This window comes from Thamnophis sirtalis, unplaced genomic scaffold (assembly GCF_051295495.1).
Source record: "Thamnophis sirtalis isolate CommonGarterSnake01/CBP01778 unplaced genomic scaffold, rThaSir2_p1.2 scaffold_6, whole genome shotgun sequence".
In the NCBI taxonomy this organism is placed as follows: domain Eukaryota; kingdom Metazoa; phylum Chordata; class Lepidosauria; order Squamata; family Natricidae; genus Thamnophis; species Thamnophis sirtalis.
The window spans coordinates 97,815,118-97,838,235 of NW_028261386.1; the positions used below are offsets into that span (position 1 = coordinate 97,815,118).

The 23,118-nt window shown below is 36.1% G+C and overlaps 1 protein-coding gene across 1 annotated transcript; it reads right to left on the reverse strand.

Annotated features, from left to right (window-relative positions):
- Positions 1 to 2,690: 2,690 nt before the first annotated feature.
- Positions 2,691 to 19,486, reverse strand: LOC106548039 (uncharacterized). The gene is made up of 11 exons (XM_087718531.1): positions 19,393 to 19,486; positions 16,287 to 16,377; positions 15,996 to 16,074; positions 15,176 to 15,290; positions 12,841 to 13,025; positions 11,155 to 11,309; positions 10,361 to 10,523; positions 7,931 to 8,089; positions 6,782 to 6,949; positions 4,823 to 4,902; positions 2,691 to 4,578 (listed from the first exon to the last, which is right to left on the reverse strand). Exons 2-11 carry the CDS (start codon positions 16,373 to 16,375, stop codon positions 4,455 to 4,457), a joined length of 1,317 nt encoding a protein of 438 aa, XP_087574657.1. The 5' UTR covers positions 16,376 to 16,377; positions 19,393 to 19,486; the 3' UTR covers positions 2,691 to 4,454.
- Positions 19,487 to 23,118: the final 3,632 nt, after the last annotated feature.

The following is a 23,118-nucleotide window of genomic DNA, read 5'->3' on the forward strand; positions in this document are numbered from 1 at the left end:
GGGTTTTTGTTTGGCTTGTACAATGTAGTGTGGCTTTTTATGTGTACTGTGATAAATATTTTGAGACCAAATTTTCTCCTGATTTCGAGATTACAACGAACGGAACTTTTGAGAGCAGATCCCAGAAAAAAAATGTATTTTTCACCTTATTAGGTACATGTTTTCAATTGGGGATGGGATGACAAGTTCTAGTTTGACACACACATTTATGGTGTGACTTTTTAACAAGGGGCTCACCAAATCTAAATTCAACACTGCCTTTACCTACTCAGAGCTTAGTGATCAGTTTTGTTCCATGGAGCTTTCCTTTGCTCAGTTATATGAAATCTGTTAGGCAGTTTGAAGTTTTATTTGCTGCTGCTGCTGCTCTGTTCTTTGCATGTAGTTACCTTCTTGCTCTGTGGCAGTTCTTCAGCAAAAATACCCAAATGTTATTGCCTTGCCTTTTCATAGATTGTATATCTAAGCTGTTTGTAGAAATCAGTTTCTAGGCCATTGGGATTCAGCAGCTGAACAAAATATAAGGAACAAATGTTCATACATGCAGTAAGTATTAAATGATTAATTAGGCAGCCTATTAATACTAAATCATACTAAAACATGGTTCACAAAACCATGGGGTTGGATTGATGGATCATGCTAACACCCAAACAAGTATGCTATATTACAGTTTACTAAATATAAACTATAGTGTAGTATTGGTAGTACATAGTTAACTGTATTGGTATCTTGTTGTAAGTATAGCATAAGTGTTTGCCTTAAATATGGCCTCTAACTTTTTCTGTACAGTCAAATGCTTTTAAAGCTAAGACCAAGTAGGTTAAGGAACAAGTTACAAACTTTATATGGTGTCATAATTTTTCTTTTCATGGCTTCTTTTTTCTAAGCTAACCAATGTATTCTTCACTTTAGGCATCTGAAATGGTAACTGAAATTTGCTCACAAACCAGCTTTAAATCTGAATTTACCTATGAATTATGAATGGCTTTCTTGGATGTTAGTAGTTAGTAGTTTTCTCTGTGTCACAAAAGAGAAAATGATGTGCAAATTATTTTAGAAAAAAAGGTTGTGAACGAGTTTCCCATACTTAGAAATGAGATGCAAATTACCAACTGTGGAAGGATCATTGAAGATGTGATTGCAACATAGTGCAATATTGATGGAAAACTGGATCCAAAGACTTGGAAATTTATTTGCAAACATACCCCATAACATAGAGAAACAAAGGCAACTTAAAAATAGCAAGAGAGCAGAAGACAAGAACAAAAGAATTGGACCAACACAATTATGTTTGCCAAAGGCCCAAATAAACAGTGAGGTCTTCAGAGCTCTTTAAAACCCTAGCAGTGTGGCAGCCATCTGGATATTAAGAACCATACTTTGACATGTTTTGAACAATGCAGTATAAATCTTTATTTATTTTAAAGAAGTACAAACAGAAAATATCTGATCAACCTGTGTGCTACACCGTATTTATACCGTATTTTTTGGAGTTTGACGCACCGGAGTATAAGATGCACCAAGGTTTTGAAGAGGCAATTTTTTTTAAAAAAGGTAGGTAGATAGAGGGATAGAGGGTGAGAGAAAGAGAGAGAAATACAGTAGATAGGTAGGGAGAGAGAGAGAGAGAGAGTAGTTAGGTAAGTACAGGGATAGAGAGAGAGAGAAATACAGTAGATAGATAGGGAGAGAGAGAGTAGGTAGGTAGGTAGGTAGGTAGGTAGGTAGGTAGAGAAAGAGATAGCAAGGGAGAGAAATACAGTAGGTAGAGAGAGAGAGTGTATGTAGAGAGAGAGAGGGTAGGTAGGTAGAGGGAGAGAGAGAGAGAAATGGAGAGAGAGATACAGTAGATAGGTAGGAAGAGAGAGACTAGTTAGGTAGGTAGGTAGAGGTATAGAGAGAGACAGAAATAGAGAGAAATACAGTAGGTAGGTAGGGAAAGTGAGTGAGTGTGTATGTGTGTAGGTAGGTAGGTAGGTAGAGGGAGGGAGGGAGGGGGAAGGAGGGGAGAGAGAGAGAAAGAGAAATACAGTAGATAGGTAGGTGTTTCTGCTGGCACAGCACTTGATCAATGTAATTCTCATCAATCAGTTAAAGAGCTTTCCAAAAGAAAAAACTTTTTTTTTGCACTCTACAAACCTTCCCAAAACGGCTCGTTTTTCACGAAAACGGGCCTTTTTTTTAAAAAGGCATGAATAGCCTTGGAGGGGCTTGCAGAGTGCTGGGGGGGGGGGTGGCGGCCAAAAACAAGCAAAAAAGGGCCCGTTTTTCACAAAAACAGGCCTGGTTTTTGTCAAAAATTTGCATGCATAGCCTTATGGAGGTTTATAGAGTGCTGCTAGGGGCTGGGGGGCTCATTTCTGCCCTCCCCAGCCCCCAGGAGCTCTCTGAAAGCATCCATAAGGGTATGTATGGCAATTTTGGTGAAGGGACGGGGCTTTGGGAGGCAAAAAATGCTGTATTCAGTGTATAAGACACATCTAGATTTTCAGCCTCTTTTTAGAGGAAAAAAGGTGTGTCTTATACTCCGAAAAATACGGTATATGTGTGGTGTGTTTGTGTGTGTGTGTGTATATACAGAGAGAGGGGTATGGAGGGGGGGTGTTTCAAATTGACTGTAAGTGCAAGATTTCTTGAGTGAAAGAAATCACCATCACTATAAAAAAGAATCTCAACATGATACACTTAAGACCAGATTACACACAATCATTTAATCAAAGGTTAGTTCAGACAAGAAGCATACCCAGAAATACTAACTCCATCTTTATGGTAATGTTAAATTTACAGAATCTTGTGAGCCTGAACATATATCACCCTTCCTTCTCTTTACATCTAAACAAACTAGAAAGAATCCCTTCTAAAATTTGCCATGACCCTGTGCTAAGGATATATAAAGCTTTCTGATTTTTTGATGTTCTAATACCATATTGTTTCTTAATGTGAACTTCTTGGAGGCAGACTATGTCCATACTCAGTCTTTGTAGTTTTATCACCGTTTGTTTACTTTTTGCAGGGGAGTTCAATCCATTAATATTGATTGAGAGCACCTCGATTTTGTTGCCCATGTTGTTATTTATATATGTCTCAGTTTGGTTGTCCTTGTCTCTCTGTATTTAGGAAGAAGGCTTCCTTTTCCATTTCTAGAAGGACGATTGTCTCTTCCCTATTGGCGGGGATGTGTTTTTGTTCCATTGCTTCCATTTTCATTTCTGTTCCGCTTTTATTTCCACCATTTGTATTATCTGTTCAATCTTGATTATTGTTTGTTGAATAATTCCTATGTTATCATCCCTTTTTTGGATATCTTTCATTTCTTCCATCTCATTTTTTATCACCTCATGATTTCTCACTATCAACTCCTGGGTCTTTGTCATAGTTTCCTGTATCATGAGCAGCAGCATCTGCATGCTCTGCATATTTAGCATGGAAGTTGATCTCTCCACACCAAGCATGCTATCTTTTTAATGTTGACTTGACGGGGATGTTGTTGTGGATGCTGGGTTTGATGACGTTTTCTTTCCTATTTTGGTAATGGTTGTTGAGTTTGTCATCTTTACACTGCAAAAAGTGTTTTTCCTAAGTAACATATAATGGTTGGGATCTCCCTTTGGGTCTTCCCATTTTCTCTATAATAATTTCTCCAAATCTATTGTTATAATATTAAATAGTAATGGTATAATAATGCTATGGTGGTGTATGTATGTATGTATGTATGTATGTATGTATGTATGTATGTATGTGTATATATATATGAGTTAATATAGATATGAGTTAGTATAACATATATATAAGTATGTGGGTATAATTTGTTATTATAATGTAAATAATATACATACGTACACACACACACACACACACATTTTACGAAAACAAATACACACACACACAAACATACATACCAGTGGTGGGTTTCAAAAATTGTTGTAACCTACTCCGGGTGTGGCCTTCTTTGTGGGAGTGGCTTGCCACCCATGTGACCGGATGGGAGTAGCTTGCCGCCCATGTGACCGGATATGAAATTATGAATTAGTACTTAGGTTGGTCCAAGTAGCTATTCAGAAACTCTGGCATTGAAGCATGCAAGTCTTAAAGCTGTCAAGTTACAAGATCCTTGCCAGTGGTGGGTTTCAAACATTTTTGGAACCTCTTCTGTAGTGTGGCCTGCTTTCCGGGTCCACTGGTGGAACCTCTTCTAACCGGTTCGGTAGATTTGACGAACCGGTTCTACCAAATAGGTGCGAACTGGTAGGAAGCCACCTCTGATACATACATACAGTAAAATATAACCTCCTATATCCCAAAGTCATCCCCATATACCACTGCATCTTCCTTCTATGTACAGTCATGATTCAAATAATATTTAACATGATGAAATTGACATGGTTAAGGTTTTATGAAATCATACATAATTCAACATTTCTCATATGAAATCAAAGCTCATTAATACATCTCAATTATTCTTTTCCTATTCTGTCAATAATATTTACCATTGAATTGCTGAGTTTCATCATGGAATTTGCCATTTTGGAGATTTTGTCCCATTTTTCTGATTGAAGAGATTGATGTAATGTATGCTTATGAGCCAAGGTGGCGCAGTGGTTAAATGCAGCACTGCAGGCTACTGCTAGATCAGCAGGTCAGCGGTTCAAATCTCACCGGCTCAGGGTTGACTCAGCCTTCCATCCTTCCGAGGTGGGTAAAATGAGGACCCAGATTGTTGGGGGCAATATGCTGACTCTCTGTAAACCGCTTAGAGAGGCCTGAAGGCCTATGAAGCGGTATATAAGTCTACTGCTATTGCTATTGCTATTGCTATTGCTTCATTTTTAAAGCTGAAATTGCTTCTTCCAGGCCTAGCATCTTATTTGATGCCTCCAGTAAACTGTTTTCTTTTCCAGCAAGCTGAAGATAGAAAAATGTGAAAATTATGTAAAAATATATTGTTCTTAAGGCCAAACTACTTTATTAGCCAAAGGAAAAGGCATACAGTGATTGCACTATATTTCTTAATTGTTAGGTCTTTAACTTGCTATTTGCTTTAAATGCAGCTATTCTTGCTGCAAATAGTACTTTTTGTGATACAACAACAGCATTATAATACATGATTTTCAGCAAATAAACAGTATAAGAGGAAAAGTTCTGTCAGTTGTTATGTTCTGTCGTAACTTATACAAAGTAACTTTAACTTTAACTTTAAATAAATTTATATGCCGCCCAATCCCGTAGGACCCCGGGCGGCTTACAGAAACAAGTTAAAATAAGGAGTTAAAATAAAGAAAACAATTTAAAAAGAAACAATTTTAAAAAAAACAACGCACCATACACTCAATCTGGGTGGGGCTGGACCTCATTCATGAAGTCCACAGCCCCAGGCCTGCCGGAATAGCCAGGTTTTAGTGGCTTTTCGGAAGGCCGAGAGAGTTGGGAGGGTCCGGATCTCTACGGGTAGGTCGTTCCACAGGATCGAAGCAGCTACAGAGAAGGCCCTCCTCTGAGGAGCCGCCAGCCGGCATCGACGGCACCTGGAGAAGGCCCAGTCTGTGAGTTCTTATTGGCCATTGGGAGGTATGTGGCAGGAGGGGGTCTCTCAGATATCCAGGTCCTAGGCCATGTAGGGCTTTAAAGGTGATGACCAGCACCTTGAAGTGTGTGCGGAGACAGATCGGAAGCCAGTGCAGCTCGCGGAGGATAGGTGTAATATGGGTGTATCTAGGTACACCCAAAATTGCTCGCGTGGCTGCGTTCTGGACTAACTGTAGTCTCCAAACATTTTTCAAGGGCAGTCCCATGTAAAGCGCATTACAGTAATCGAGCCTAGAGGTGACGAGGGCAAGTATCCTATGAATTTCTCCCAAAGTATTTTGCAATAATGGAAAAGACAGGATTTTAACTAGGGTTAGATTTGTACTCCAAACTCTGCCTATTAGAAAAGGGGAAAAAGCTAAACTGGTGAATAATACCTTCAGATGTTGTGGAAAAGGTTATTTTCTTATCCTCAAATTAACCCTGATACTTAAATGCTATTTTTTCTTTAAAAAAGAAGAGATGATCCTGGCTATAATTCCATTAATAAACAGCATATTTAACTTAAATGGGTACTTGGGTCCTATTGTAATAAGTAAACTCCTCCTAAATTAATAGCAAATTATAATTTATCCTTCTATTCTTCTCCCTTTTGTCATATAGTCATTTAAAAATCTGCAAACTCTAATATTTTCTCATTACTTTCATGAGAATTACAGAAGGCTTACTTAACTAGGTTACTTTAGATGTTTTCAAAAACCCAGATTCAGAGGAAGACCTCAAAAAAGCAAAGCATAGCTCTATTCTTCAACTGACTAGCATAAGAAAAGAGATTAAATTTATAGGTAAACTTAATTTTGATAAGATGACATAATAATCAATAAAAAAGCTTAAAATACAATACAAAATACTACTTTTATTTTTAAGCATTGAAACCTTTACCTTTTTGGGCAGACTGTGAAATATTTGACATAATAGCTCCTGCATCAATTCCTCTGTGATTTCAGTATTTTCATGCAATTTCAACATACCATTATCTACTTCCTATAGTTTCTTAAGTGGAATTGGTATAAAATATCTCATGTCACAACATATCCCGATTATTTATAAATAGAGTGTACATGTGAATGCAAGTGTATACACATAAGTGCATGCACATGTACATGTAAGAACAGTATTTCCATAGGAGCATTCTAATTTGATTACAGATGTTCTTTATTACCCACAATTTCCTTACACAAATGATAAAAGAAATTACCTGTTTTTTTAGATTAGATGCAAAATCAATTAGCAGAGAATTCTCTCTTTTTAGTTCTATGTTGTCTTGTTCTTCTTTTTCTAGCATAGCTCTAACTTCAGCTATTCGGCTATTCAATGTAGCAATATTTAAATCAACAGTTGTGCTTCTTTTTTCTAACATGCTAATCTAGAATCAATCAGCAACAATAAACAATAAAAACCAAGGAGCAGATATTTAAAAGAAAGACATACAAATATAAAAATGCTATAATTGTTTAGTTGATGTACATCACTACAAGAGAGCAAGAAAATATAAGGGAACATACAGAGAAAAATCAATAAAAAACTTGGATAAGCAATTTCCCCATATCTGTGATGTCCTCAGAAGGCCTGCTTTTTGGAATGGGGAACCATTCCATCAAAGGGCTTGAATATTGACCATGAGTATAATGGACCTTCTGAAGATCGAAAAGTATTGACTAAGTATCAGAAACAAGCAATCTGTAAAGAATATTAGCTTGAGGTTGAATCTTAGAGGAGAACTAGATGTTTTCAAGCATCTGGATTCTTTATAACACAAAAGCAAAGGAAAAATCAGCAGTAGGAAGTGAATGTTTTGACTCAGTTGCACCCATCTGTTATTCTCTGCAAATGTTTCTAATTGCTTTAAAAGGATTTTGTTTAAAAATGAACCTGGTTAACGAAGCAGCTAGTACAGGATTTGATGTGCACAGATTGTCACTGAACTAAGTGCTGAGTTATCTTTATACTTTATCTTTAAGTACTTAACTAGTATGCATCATCTTTCTGTATTACCATTATACATGCAAATATAGAATAAGAATCTGATTTGTTAACCATTAAGTTCAAACTGGTCTGTTTTATAACACATCCAATTAGTGATAATTTAGCATAATAGCCATTTAGCTGGTAGCAGCAAAATGTCAGGCAGCCATTTCCCATCACACTGAAGTATTATTAAAGACACAAGAAATGATTCCTGTGATTCTACACAAATAAGTAAGGAATTGATTGGTAGTTGTATAAAGTCATATTTTAAGTCCTACACAAGATCATCAACATGTTGTTGTGATATTTGAAGTGGTCTAATGGTGATTTTGATATTTTTTAACAGCCAATATAACAATGTTTTATTTAGTCATTCAACCTTATCTTCAAGTTCCTGGAAGGTGCTAATTTCTTGGTCTAGAAGGTCTTGGTGTGTCTTAATCTCAAGTTGCAGTTGCTCTTCCTGATCTTTCACTGTCAGAAATTGAGCAATGCTCGCTGAATGGGTTGTATACATCTCTTCCTTGAGAACGTTTTCCTACAATAAGGAAATGTGAGCTACTGATGAAGTTCAAAAGAAACATGTACATTTTTTAAAAGCACACCCGTCAACCCAAGATATTTAGTGCTATATAAAATAATGAAGCCCTGCAGCAGGCAATTTTCTGTGTAAGATGAAGTTAAAGAAATGAATGGCAATCCAGAAAAAAGGAATGGGTGATATGCATTGATGGGTGAAAATAGTGAGGGATAAAAAGTGATTGAACAATTTAGAAATCCAAGAATAAATGAGGATCATGAAAGAGTTTGGATTCTTCTGAATAGTTCAATCATAAATATATTGATATATTGTTTATTCATGGTGAAAGGAGACAAAGGACTTCTAAATGTGAGAAAGGCCACTTTGGTAGAAGATGTGTATGAACAAAATCTATAAAATCATTAAATATATGCATATAAGAGGACAACTACCATGTTTTCCCCAAAAGAAGACTGGATCTTATTTTCTTTGATATCTCCCCCCCCCCCGAAATAAGTGCTTGGCCTTATTTTTGGGGATGTCTTATTATTTTTGAGGTACAGGAGGCGGTGAGTGTAGCCACTTCATGGCTGCTGCTGCTGTGTTGCAATATTTTTGGGGAGGGCTTATTTTAGCACATGTGTTCAAAATATAGCAATAGCAATATAGCAATAGCAATAGCAGTAGACTTATATACCGCTTCATAGGCCTTTCAGGCCTCTCTAAGCGGTTTACAGAGAGTCAGCATATTGCCCCCAACAATCTGGGTCCTCATTTTACCCACCTCGGAAGGATGGAAGGCTGAGTCAACCCTGAGCCGGTGAGATTTGAACCGCTGACCTGCTGATCTAGCAGTAGCCTGCAGTGCTGCATTTAACCACTGCGCCACCTTGGGTAATAACCCCGATTGGGCTTATTATCTGGGGAGGTCTTATTTTTGGGGAAACAGGGTAATGCAAAAAGTTAGGATGAAAGCTTAAATTCGTAAGTACAATACTGCATCATGTGATTATAAAGAAAAATATAGTTTCAAAGAATGTAATCAAAGAGAGTCAAGAGTAGAAGAGGCAAACAAAATGCAGAGTAATTTAGATAGAAATTAAAAAAAAAGAAAAGAAGTGAAAGGCTAAACAAGGAGCTTCCAGTAAAGTAAATGGCATTGAAAATAACATGATAAAATAATTGAAGATGAAATTGAAGTGAGAGAATGCTGGAATAAGTATTTTCAACATTTACATGATAATTATAATAAAATATCAAATAATGAAATAAATATTATGCTAGTGTCCCAAAAAAGTAGGAAAAAAGTCTAAATGCTTTTTTTTTTAAAGTAAGGTTGTTCCTGCTGCACTTGGAGAAATATAAAAATAAAGATCTGGTTTTGTAATAGAATGGCTATGTAAGTTGTTTAATATTCGTAACAACAGCACCATAGTCCCTGTTGATTAGAAATGTTTGGGTATATATAGAAAAAGTTAATAAATAATCCACAAGGTGATTAATTTTACTGATCTGAAATGGCCAGTTATGCAAATTGAATAAAATACATTTGTTAACAGTGCTCAAGAAAGTATTTGGCAGAATTTGACCAAAAGAGTGTTTAAAAAAAAGGTGACACTAACCAAAATGTGGTATATTATGTCATCAGGAGATGCACTGATGAGATTTTTCCTTTTCAAAAGTGAAATGTATGAATGTGAGAAACTACATTAACTTTAACTCAGTTCCTCCATTAGGCAGGCCCATCTAGTCATTATCTGTGCTACAGTTTCTAATTAACACTAATTAATAAAGAAGAGAGCATTCTCCATCCTGTGTAATAATCTTCTCACTGAGATCCTAGTATAGGATTTCTGTCTTTTGAAAACATACAAGGCCACTTTGAATGTATTCAAGTCATCTCATATTCTTAACCAGCTCTTCTTGTATCATGGGGTTTAAATCATTCTGACCATATGACTTTCTTTTTATTTAAAAGTTACTATATTTTGCTTTATTTTTATAATAGAGAATTATTTAAGCATTAATATCATTGGTATGACACAAATACATAAAAAATGTAGGCAAAATTTTGTCCCTTGAAAGGAAAAGGGAGAATGAATATTCAACTGGCCTATTTGTAGCAAGAAATAGAACAGCCCATATTAATATATTTTACTGGAATACAGATGGTGGGTAAAAAGGCACACTTAAAAAAAATCAAAACCAGTAGAAGCCCATATATTTCCTCACATACTGTCAACCAAATATGTATGTTCTTATTGTGGATAAGATTAATATTTTTCTTACAATGTTTGTTTGTTTGACAAGTTCCATTAACCTGGATTGCAAGAGATTATTTTCCTTGGTCAAAGTTGCATAATCACCCGCTATTTTACTTCTTAAGAGATGGTCCTGTTCTGCCAATAGCTCTCGTTCACGAATTTGATGGTGCAGAAATGATATCTCATTCCTACAGTAATAAAAAAATACGATTTCCACAGTTTGCTATCATTCTGATGCCATAGGCCACAATTCTGCATCATTCCTAATATTATGAGAATTGTTGTCTATTGTTGAAGACAGAAATGCATGACACGTGTAGCTAGGTGAGGTGTGTTTGTGTGTGTGTGTACACACACATGCACAGAATTATTTAAAAAGGCACAGAAGAATCAAAAATAAAATAAATAAAACAAGTAATAGAGCTTCATGGAAGATTAATAATTAGAACTTAATACAGTATAATCAGATTCAAAACGTCCATGAAACACAGTGCCTCTGCCAGTCATATAAATACTATAAAAAAAAATGTAAAGCATGATAGTCTCAGTAGAGAATTCTGTAATTATAGGGTTCTACTTGAAAAGATTTAATTTCAAACATTTACCATAGTTTCCTAGTCAAGCCTCCAGACAAAACCTCAATATGCTAAATCTAGTGGGAGGAACTATTAATGAATATTTTTTCTGTGCTTCTAGCACTAATACTATAACAAATTAACAATTTAAGTAGGGGTTCGCACCAGTTATAAATACTTGCAAGGTTGAATATGATATTAGTTTATCTAGCCTTCATTTTCTCCAAAATTCATTAATTAGTACCGTAATTCACGAGCAATTTGATCATGCATTGCTGCTGTTTTCTTAAGGATTTTTCCTTCCATTTCATGTACAGCAGACTGCATTTCCAAGAATTCCCTTTTCTTTTCAGAAAGCTGCAACTCCATTGCCTTTTGCCGCTCCAACTGTTGCGTCCCCTTGATTTAAATATAACATGTGGTAGCAGATAAATATTCTACAGAATTGTAATTCAAAAATAGTTGAGGGTCATTTTATCACAGAACAAGATTCATGGAATAATTAATCATATATCTAAACTTAAACTTTGAAATTCTTGCTTTTTTTGTTTTTCAAATATTTACAAATAACTTTTCCAAAGGAGGGAGGGAGGGAAGGAAGGAAGGATCTTTTTAACAGGAATATCTAGATAGATTTCATCATAATGCTATCTGTCTTTCCAGGATAAGAACTCTGAAATACCCCTAAAATGAGAGAGAAAAATACAGGATAATATTCTTGTTTGTTTATATAAAACTCCACAAGGAGATATGTTTGATATTACATGCCCAGTTCAGTTTAGAAAATAAGGTACGGTAATATGATCTACCATAGATCCTAGGAGCTCTTGCATACTACGAATAGTATGCTATCTGATTTATCAAGCATTAAAAGATTTTGTCTTCTAACAACTGAGGCCATTACTGTCTCACAAAAGGCTGAATATGTTAGATCGGGCGAACAAAGAAGGCAGACTCAGGCTCATTAACAACAGCTCTTTATTCAGTGATTGCTACCTACAATCCAGTGAAGGTTCTATCTGGTAGCAGCCTTTTTATAGGGCTGCGGCAGGGCCTTTGGCCAATCAGATTTAAATGAGTTCCTGCTGGTAGCAGAAGACATTGGTGGAAACTACATGCATTCAAGGTACTTAACATATGCAAAATACTTAATACTTAACATAATATATATTGCTTCTCTTGTCACAGTTCTCAAAACATTTGTTCCATGACTTGCAGTAATGCAGAAGTAAATGGAAGAATAGACTTGTTTATACAGGGGACGAAAAATGTGGCAACAATAGAATATGATGTCAGAATTTGCTTTCAATGGCTTTGTAAGGAAAGTCTTTTCTTTTAATTGTCTTAGAAGACTGTAAAGGAACTTTGTGTGTTTAGAAGAATTTTTCTTCCCTAGTCAAAAAGTGTCTCTGAACATTGATGACATGAAATAGAAGGAATCCTACCCAAGGAATGTTTTTTTGCTTTTGTTATTCACCAACCTGGCATTCAAAAACAATAGCAGAACTCCAGGATCAGATTGTCTGACACATAGGAAGCCAAGAACTGGACAACAGACCAACAAACAGCAAAACCAGTGTCTGAGATTATGATTCACACTCAGATCCCCACCATATCTCAGTCTGCCCACTGCTATTGAAATAGTCCAGCTTGCTCCCTCAGCATCCCAGCCTACTCCCACTCCTCATGACATTACTCTATTAGCCATAAACATATTTACAGAAATCCAATTGGTTCCTGTTTCCCAAGTTTGCCAGCCTCATAGGGCTTGACAGAAACAATGATGGCCATTATGAATGCATACACTTATTAGACAAATGAAATATAAATTAAAGTCTTCCAGCTCTATAATTCTGTGTATATATTACTGTTTTTAGAAAAAAAGAGATCAATCATATTAGAATGTGATAAACTATAAAATAACTAATACCTTTGTTTTTAGCATAAGGATAGTTTGTTCTTTGTTTTTCAGATTCATTTGTTGTTCTTCCAGTTCCTGCTTAGCATATGAGATCTCAAATTGTTTTGCCGAGATTTGCTCATCTTTCTCTGCTTTCTTTCTCTTCCATTGTCTGATTTCATCTATCAAACCCTGTTTCTCTTTTAAATACTGCTCTGAAAGTAGAATTTATAATGAAATTCTTGTCAGCATGAGATAATTAATGCTTTTCATACTTTTAATAAAAAGCTCACTTTGGTTGTGATCAAATTAACATAGTTGTAGATTAAAATTAGATTAAATTAACTCAGAACTTCAAAACGTTTAGCACAAAATTAGATATAGAATCCATGGAAAAATGAGGAAAAGGACATTTTGTCATGAATAAATAATTTATTTTGTGCATTATCTATTTTATCTATTCATAGGGAAATAAACAACTAAACTGGATGTTTTGTCTGATTGATGCAGGGGCGGTTTTCTCGCCCCGTTCCAACCGGTTCGGTTGGAACGGGGCCGGTGGCGTCCTTGAGCACGCGCACAGTGCACGCATGCGTACTATCATCTGTGCGATGCTCCAGCTGCTCCTGGAGGATCGCGCAGGCGCTGTATGTGTCCTGTGCATGCGTGAAAGCGCAGAACTCGTCAAAACCGGGTAAGAAATGCGGGTGGGCGGGTGGACCCTTCAGCGTTCCCGGAAGTTACTTACTTCCGGGTTCGCCGACCAACCGCCGCAAACCGCCTGAAACCCACCCCTGGATTGATGTCATGGGGATGGTTATGGTAGACTTCTGCAGCAAAAAAAAAGGTCCTATAACATCTGAAAAATACCTGTGGTGGTTTTAACCAATGATTCAAACATGCTGGTTTGTGGATAATTGGTAAACCATGGAACCCACAAGGTTATTTGATGCAAATTTTCTGTATTAACAGGCCAGAACCTATTGGTGACACAGCAATGTCAACAAAATAGAAGATTTTGTTCTCTGTAGTATTAATGCCCTAAATGTGATTTAGTTCCATCTCTTTTTAAGTGTCTTTTAAGTAAGCAAGGACTGGTGGCCAATGTGCTAGTGAATGAGAGCTGCTATTCATCTGCTGTCTTATAGAGTATCTATATATCATACCAAGTTAAAATTTGGTTTGCCTATTTGTATCTTGGTATGATATCTAAGTTCTGATAATTGTGGATTAGTTAATAAATCATGATTAAATAAGTACTTCAGATTTACTGTAACTACTGATTTACAACACAAGTCTGTACAATGCCACTACTTAGAACACTACTTTTCTCCATTTCTCCTGAAATTGACATACCATATATAATTGATAGTAATACCTGACTTGTTCCTAGATTCATTCTGTCAGAGCACCCTCTAGTGGAAAGCATTAATAAGGCTCCATCTTTTCTAAACCCAAAGACTCAACAAACAAGACTGTTTTATTTAGAAATCAAGGGAGCAGATTTTAGTTCATCTCCACTTCCTGTATTTGAACTGCCCTTTGAAGACTAATTTACAATCCGCTATTCAACACATCCATATTTTCTTTTAGAATTTGGTCTGCCTAATTGAAAGTAAGAAAGAAAACATACTACTATTTCCTGAAGATATCATTTAAAGCAATAATATACATATTTACCATAGGATAGTGCTATTTTGAAAAAAAAGTGTCACCTGAAGCTTAACTGAAATATTATTTGGCTTTTTTTAAATGGGCATTGTCAGCAGTCAACAGTTTCAATAAGCTATATTCATTATGAATTTAGAATGAAATTAAAAATCTGTCTTCGTCTGTCTTTCCTTCTATATTTGCTGTTTGGCTTTCTTGTCTGCTTAAATAATTGTTAAATAATAAGCATCTGCAAGATAGTGAAAATATTGCCAGTAGTTCTTTAAAATAATCTTTACTATGTCTTTACTAAAGCTATGCCTTGATGATAAATTCACAATGCTGCACACCTTACAGAGAAAATAATGATTATAGTACTATTATCTAGAAAAGATTTTTTCCCCAAGCACAGTAATTATTAGAATTTATTAGAGGTTAAAGTATCTTGAATGGTTTTAGTAAAGTTTCTTATTCTTTATAATTTCAAAAGAACAATACCATAGCTGGACATATGCAACACTTTTTTTCCTCCTTTTAGTAAGAGGTTTGGAGATTTTTTTGCAATGAAAATGATTTGCAATAAAATTTTCTGAGCCCTTCACACACACACACACCGAAATTAGAAGTTAAAAAAAATACAAATGTTTATTAAATTTTAAAAAATAGTACCGTGGGAAAAACTAGATAATTTTGATAATGCTGAAAAAATGATTACCATTAGCCATACTGATTTGATTATTAAGTTGATTTCTTTCCATCATCAAAATATTTAAACCATCTTTCTTTCGCTTCAGCTCCAGATCAAGGTTATCAGCCTTACACTGCATTGTCTATAGAACAATAAAAATACAGTTAGTTATAGTTATAAAGTTATAGTTACCCTGAAATAACAGAGAAGTTGAGTTCATTTTAAATACATGTTCTAATAAACTGGATTTCAGACCTCCTGTAATATTGAAAAATATTTTCATACGGGAATCTTCGACTTTCGACTGTAATGAGCCTAGCAATTCCAGTTGTAAGTTGTGACAGTCGTAAAGTTGGATCATGAAATAACTAGACTCAATTTTACAACCTTTTTGTGGTGGTTGTTAACCACATGCAACATTAAGCAAACTCATTGTTCATTGGTGGTTTTTTTCCAACAACAAAATGTAAATACCAGCTTCCAAGAAAAAATATATCATAGTGATCACAAGGCACTGCAAACAACTCTAAATGTGGGGCAGTTGCCAAGCATCTAAAATGTGGTCACATCATAACCTCAGAAGTGGATTATATGTATGTTTTAGAGTTCCATTAACTTTGAATGATCCACTAAGTGACTGGTCATATGTTGAGCACCTGTACATATATTTAAATGCATTAGTTGGTAGTTAGTCTGATGTTTTCCTTGTGTTTTCATTTTTGTTAGCAAGTACTCAATTCACAAACAGATTAGTCCTTTCACTTTCCTCTATTAATAACCCACTAAGTATAAGTAAATATGCAAAGAATTACTTTGCCATTAGTTGTCAAATGGAGATAAAAATTACCTGTAGGGTTTGTAGCATATGTTCCATTTCACATGCAAGGAGAGGCTGAGTATTAATTGCTTTTTTAGTCTGCTCCCGAGTAATGACAAAAAGTTAAGGCAAAAGGATGAAATATCAACTAAATAACTTTAAATAAAATTTTAAATAGAAAACAACTGAGCAATTCTCATTCGGTTCCACATTAATAAAATATCCGAGTCCAAAGTTACAAATAATCTTTTGAATATCCTACCCCTATAATTCTTTAAGTCATATGTTTTAGTTAACCATACTCAGAAATGCAGAGGATATAGAAACTTAGCTTCCAATTCAAGGAAATAAATTTGCTGTTGAAGATTCTTGATGTATTCAGATTCTATGCATAGTGATGTATTTTCCATTTCTAAAAGCAAAATGAAATAAAATAAAATGTAACTTATAAAGTTGTACTTCTTTTGATTTTTTTTTAAAAGTTTTACTTTTATACTGTAATTAATTCTTACATGGACAGGATAGATAGAAGCTTAAAAGTAACGTTAGAAAGTATTACTTAGAGAAAGAGTAGTGGAAACTTGGAACCAATTTCCTGTGGGACAATCAGCAGTAACTGAGTTTAAATATGCTTGAGATAAACACATGTCCACCATCTGATAAAAATTAGAAAAATAAATAATAAAATAAAAACAGTAATAAATAATAAAATAAAACAACACCCCCACTCCCCTCAAAGGGCAGGCCTGATGGACTGCTAGGTCTTTTTCTGCCGTCAATTTCCTATATTTCTAGAGTTCTTAGATAGCCATTTTGATGCGATGCTCGCCAATGATGTGGAACAGGGAATTTTATTGTACTTTATTTTTACCTATTTGGAAAGCATTCATGGGGGTGCGGGGCGGATGATGTCAAAGCAAGCAAAATAATTAAAACACTGTTATGGGAGTTTTAAAGTACCCCCATGTAATTTTGTATCCATCCTTACAACTTTTCCCCTCTATATGAAAAAAATCAGCAGCATCTTCTAATCCTTGGGCTCAAGCTACAATCCTTACCAGATATTAAGTAAATTGTGCAACCACTGCATTAAAAAAAAAAATCCCATTAATTTTTTTCAAGTTGCATCAAACAAGCCTTACAATAGTTCCAGATTCTCACAGTACTTAAAAATCTTTTAAAGATTTTTTTTCAGAACATTAATATTTATTTCAACTCTTCTCTTTGACCTATCACTACAATCTCTAATATATTTATTCCAGAATTCTGTCACTTCAAATTCAAATTATTTCCCCTTTTTATTTTCAATGCCATTCCTTTGGAGGCTTCTTGTTAGCTCCCAACAATCAATCTTCTATATAAATGTTTTTCTCATACACAATTTCTTTTTATTACATCATGCCAACAAGCAGTCGTTTTCATACTCCAAATTAATTTATCAGATTTCCATGGCATTCTGTAAAATAATGTTTTTAACCTATGTTAAACAGCTTCTAAATCTATTTCCTTTCCATCTGGGAGCTGAATCTGTCTTTAAAAATTTTTTGACTTAAAAAGTAGAAATGATTTATACTTTCACTTTCTGCAGTCATTCTAATTTAATTCCATTTTGTACAAAGGTAAAATTTTCCTAAAGAAATACATGTTCTATGGTCATAATCTCTCATCACCCTTGAATCCTTCACTAATTTTCTCAAAACAATTAAATCAACAATGATTTAAATCTATATTTGTCTGGAATGGTATAGGGTCTCCTGCATGAGCATGGAGTTGGACTAGAAGACCTCCAAGAACCCTTCCAACTCTGCTATTCTGTTATATTCATTCCCTTGCCATGTCTATGTATGAATTGAAACTCACATTTGAAAGAAACAGATTTTTTTCCCCTACAAAAAGTACCAACTAACCCACCTAATTCTCAGTCCTTAATGGCCATATCATTTACCTCTATTTATCAAAGTCATCTAAGAGAAAAATCCTTCATCACATTCATTCAGAATCAGGAATTTGGGGTGGGGGAGTCAAAAGTCAGGATGATGACCACAATCATATGATAACCATGGATTTTTACGTACATCCTGATTCTTGTAAAAAAATGGGCAGGGTTTTCATTGCACAGTTGCAACCACCACCTTGGCAAACAACCCATGCCCATATGGAACATTCTTTGCCATTGATAAAGACAGTATCAGTCAGTTTTGGAACATTTTGTCCAAAAACAAGGCATTTCACAAAAGCCTAGTTTTACCCAAGTTTTCTCAAGCCATTCCATATAATTCAATAGGATCTCTACAATTCAACATACAATACTCATATGTCACTATCTATATAGTAGTATATACAGTGTATTAGGAATATACTCAATAAGAACCAGTTGGTGTAATGGTTAAGGCATCCGGCTAGAAATCAAAAGACTGTAACTTCTAGTCCCATTCTGGAGACAAAGGTGGATGACTTTGGGCCAATCACTTCCTCTCAGGTTTCTGAAAAATCTTGCCAAGAAAATTGCAGGGTCTTGTTACGGCAATCTCTGAGACTTGGACATGACTGACTGGAGCAGAAAATAAGCCAATTTACTCAGCAATAAAAAAGTCCTTTCATTAATAAAAGTTATCACTGGAAAGCCATCGTTCACAAAATAATTAAAATAATAAAAAATAAAATTAGAAGATTTTCCCCATTTTATAAAATGTACATTTTCGAATTGACATTGTAACCCATCTGCCCCAAATTAGTATTTTTTTAAATAATGCCATGGTGGCTTTTATGGATGGGGAGATATTGCTAAATGACTGACACAAAACTATCACTTGAGTTTTGTGGCCAAATAAGAAACATGAATGTGAAATGTTCCAATCTGTCACTCTTCATCTCCAATCAGGTCCAACCACTAGCAGCTTTGCAGAAATGGTTTCATTATGCAATAAATTTATGAATGGCCTTTTGGAATATTTGATATTTCCTTTAAAAGGAAGTGGTAATATAAAGTGAATAAACAGAGTAAAATTCTATACATATCTATTCAGAAGAAACTTCCAATGAGTTCCATAGGCTTTCTCCTTAATTAAGTAGAAGAGAATAAGTTGTTGCTGTTGTTGCTTTAATTGGACATATACAAATGCTCCCAATTTGCATTCTGGACATTTTCACTATAGATGTTTTGTTAAAAGCCAATAACCCTATCAAAAATATTTCATTTTACTAAAAATAATGCAAGAGTATTCACTTAAAATTTATTGTTAATTTAAGAAGTTAAGCCAGTCCCGTATAGTACTGATATTTTATACTACCCTGCTGTTGCAATTTTTTTCAAAATTTAATTTGTGTCCATTTCTGCTGATCCTCTATCAAACAAAATGAATATGTCTTTTAAGGAGAGGAAGGTTTACAAGTCAAATGAGGCTAATTTAAAGCAATAAATTAATACCAATCTAGTTAAATGATGATCCATTTTTAAATCTTTCCATCAGGATTGATCTTGCAATCACACCGTTTCTTATTTCATTCCCAAGTACTTCAGCCCCGTCCATAAATTATATTTTTAAACTCTCTTGCATGGGGGAAAAAGGTTACAAGACACAGATTGAATCACTGCAACACAATTACTAGAAAGCTGGGCTCCCACAGATGCAAATGCACGACCCTTGGCCTACAAACCACAGTAGTTAAGCTACATTTAAGATGGAGCACCGGCCCAGTCCCTTCAGTCTTTAAAGTGGCTTATAATTTTGTTTGTGGTAAACCGCGCGTATTTTGCACCCTCCGTTTTTCCTTTGCGGTTTGTTTGGAAGGTTTGTTAATCACGGGTGATGGACGAGCGAAGTTGCTGAAATCCAGCACGAGCAAATGAATTCAGAGAGGGTTCGTTTTGTTAACAGTTGCTAACGACACAACTTTCTCGGCATGGACGTCAATCAGTTCTTACAGAGCAGAAGCAGGCTTCTCTCGCGATTAATCGCAAGGAGTGAGCTGTTCTCTTGGAGCGCTTTCGGTCGCTCAAAACCAGGAAGGGCCGGCGTAGGGAATGGCAATGGCAGGCACAGAAAAGGACCGAAACTCTTACCTTCCTGCAGCAAGTTCAGCTCTCCAGGAAAAGCCAATGCAACCGACTGAGGCTCTTTGTCTCCACGGCAACCTCCAGGCACAGCTTTAGCCAACTTTCCTAGGAAGCCGGAGCCAAAACGCCAGAGGGCGGCAGCGGAAGCAGGGCCGGGCGGGGGATAATTGCCCTCGGTTTTGACGAGAAGGCAGGTTTCGTGCCGCGTTTCCCTCAATCTCCGCGATTTCCTTAAGACATTTGCAAAACCAAACAAGCCGGGCGTCGCCCTCAAAAAGCCGGTTCCTCGGTTCTGAAGTAAAGGTACTTCGTCGACTTAGTCTATAGAGATTCTCAGTCATCCAGGTCGTGGTTGTCCCAAAGGTGCTTTTTTTAACCAAGAGGCAAGAATCGGACTTTCTGTTTTTTCTTTGAAGACGTTTCGCTTCTCATCCAAGAAGCTTCTTCAGCTGTGACTGGATGGTGGGGAATGAAAGAATTTATATTAATTGCAGACAGCTGGTCATTTGCATTCTTTTAGAGGGTTGTTGAGGCACTTGGAGGTTTATCTGTGTCCTCAGTCACCGGAGTAGTGCTCCTGGTTCCTATATTCTGCAATTTTTCTGGAAATCCATTCCTACTCCCACACCATTCAAAGGGTGTTCAATCCAAATTGTCTTCTTAGTGTCTACGGAGATTCTCAGTCATCCAAGTCATGATTGTCCCAAAGGTGCTTTTTTCAGGTGGCATGGTTTTTCTTTGAATATAGCAATAGCAGTAGCAGTAGACTTATATACCGCTTCATAGGCCTTTCAGGTCTCTCTAAGCGGTTTACAAAGAGTCAGCATATTGCCCCCAACAATCTGGGTCCTCATTTTACCCACCTCGGAAGGATGGAAGGCTGAGTCAACCCTGAGCCGGTGAGATTTGAAGAGGTTTCACTTCTCATCCAAGAAGCTTCTTCAGCTGTAAAGAATGGATGAGAAGCGAAATGTCTTCAAAGAAGAAAGTCCAGTTGCTTCTTGGGGGAAAAAAGCACCTCTGGGGTCTTCTTAACACGAAGCCTGGCTTCCATAAAGTTGAGCTGCTCACCGGTGCAACCACTTTCAAATGGAAGGCCCTTTCCCTGAAATTGCAGGATTCTCACACCCACCCACGTTACCCTCCAGGGTGTTGTGGCAAAAAAGGCAGGTCTGCCCAGCTCAGATTTGGTGTCCTGTCCCATTTCCCCCTTGCTCCCCATGATCCTCAGGCAACTGAGCCTATTTGCTTCCATCTGGAGTATGGTGGCAAATGAGCGCCAGAACTCAGCTGGCTTTGTCTCTTTCATCTCATCACAGGCCTCATCCCTGTACAGGTAGAATCAGCAACCCTTAGATGAGTAGTAGTTAAGTACAGATAGTGCTCGACTTCTGACAACAGCTGAACCCAAAATTTCAGTTAAGTGAGACAGTTAAGTGAATTTCGCTCCATTTTATGGCCATTTGTTAAGTGAATCACTGCAGTTGTTAAGTTAGTAATCCAGTTAAGTGAATCTGGCTTCCCCGTTGACTTCACTTGTCACGAGGGTTGCAAAAGGTGATCACATGACATTGGGATGCAGCAATGATCATAAGTATGAACCAATTGCCAAGCATCTGAATTTGGATCAAGTGACTATGCTGCAAAGTTTGTAACTGTGAAAAATGGTCATGTCACTTTTTTCAGTGTCGTCGTAACTTTGAACAGTCACTAAATAAACCATCATAAGTCAAGGACTACCTGTATGAACTGAATGCAAGCAATCCAAAAGTTTGCAGTTTCATCTGACAGTCTGGTCACGCTTTGCTTTGTCTTTACAATGGATAAAATAAACCTGAAGGAGTGCAGGACATTGTTCAAATTTAAACTCCTTGAGCCAGACTGAATAAATTGGGCACATTAAGCAGGTGAGAGTAAAAGGTATCCTTGCAAAGGAACAGGCATTCAATTTCCTGTCTATGTTTGATGAAGTCACCATAAACAATCTGGTTAATGTAAAAAAATGCTGCCAAAGTACCAAGTCACTCATCTTTAAAATATTCCTTGTTTGTAGCTTAGATTTTTTTCCCTGCAGATCAAAGCTATGGCCTGTTTCAATGTTAATAATGTAGACTTTTCTAAAGCCTGCTCAACTCAGATATTAAGTGGAATGGCCACAAGATTTGAAGGTTGAATTGATTCCAATAATTATTAGCACGTTAAATATATTTTTATTGTAATTAAAAAGTGGAGTTAAAGCAACTGAGCTTCCTTCATTTAATATGCCGTGTGCTAAACCACATAGCTCCTTGGATTCAATGGCAAAAAGATGATTGGGGGCATCTAGAATTGTCCACCATCCTTATAGCAACTACACACAGAGATAAATCATACCACTCCAAATTTGCAGCCAGATTCCAAAAAAAGATGTGCCTTGTAGAGATGCATGCTTCCAAGCAGTTTTTTCTCTTTGAATCCAAAATTCAATGTTTTAATAAATCACTACATTAAAAAGCCATTAAAGTCAAAATAAAATAGGTGTTTTTAATCAAATCCTGAAGAAACTTCTCATGTATAATTTGGATTGGTTTCGAAAGCATTTTTTTTTTGTTTCTGCTCTGAAGTGCTGACCAGTCTCATGTATCATTTTTTTAAAAATCACAATGTCACCTCCCCCCCCAAAAAAACACATATTAGTTTATTCTGTGGAATCTATGATTTTAGTCTCCTAAGCAAGCTGCAAATTAGAGACAAATATATCAATTATTTAAATCAATGTTAAATTTACATTATTTAAATAATGCCATATTTTTAATCCAGTTTCCAATTGAATATAAACAGAAGGACACAAGATCAGTAAGGTAGTCCTTGATGTAACATAAGTTCAGTCTGGTCAGTAAGGTAGTCCTCGATGTAGCAACCACAATTCAAAATTTCTGTGGCTAAGTAAGACAATTGTTAAGGGAGTTTTATGACCTCTCTTGTCACAGTTGTTACGGTAAGTTAGCAACAGGGTTGTAAAGTGAATCTGGCTTCCCCATTAACTATGCCAGAAGGTCACCAGAACACTGCATTGGTCATAAATATGAGCCAGTTGCCAAATGTCCTAATTTTGAT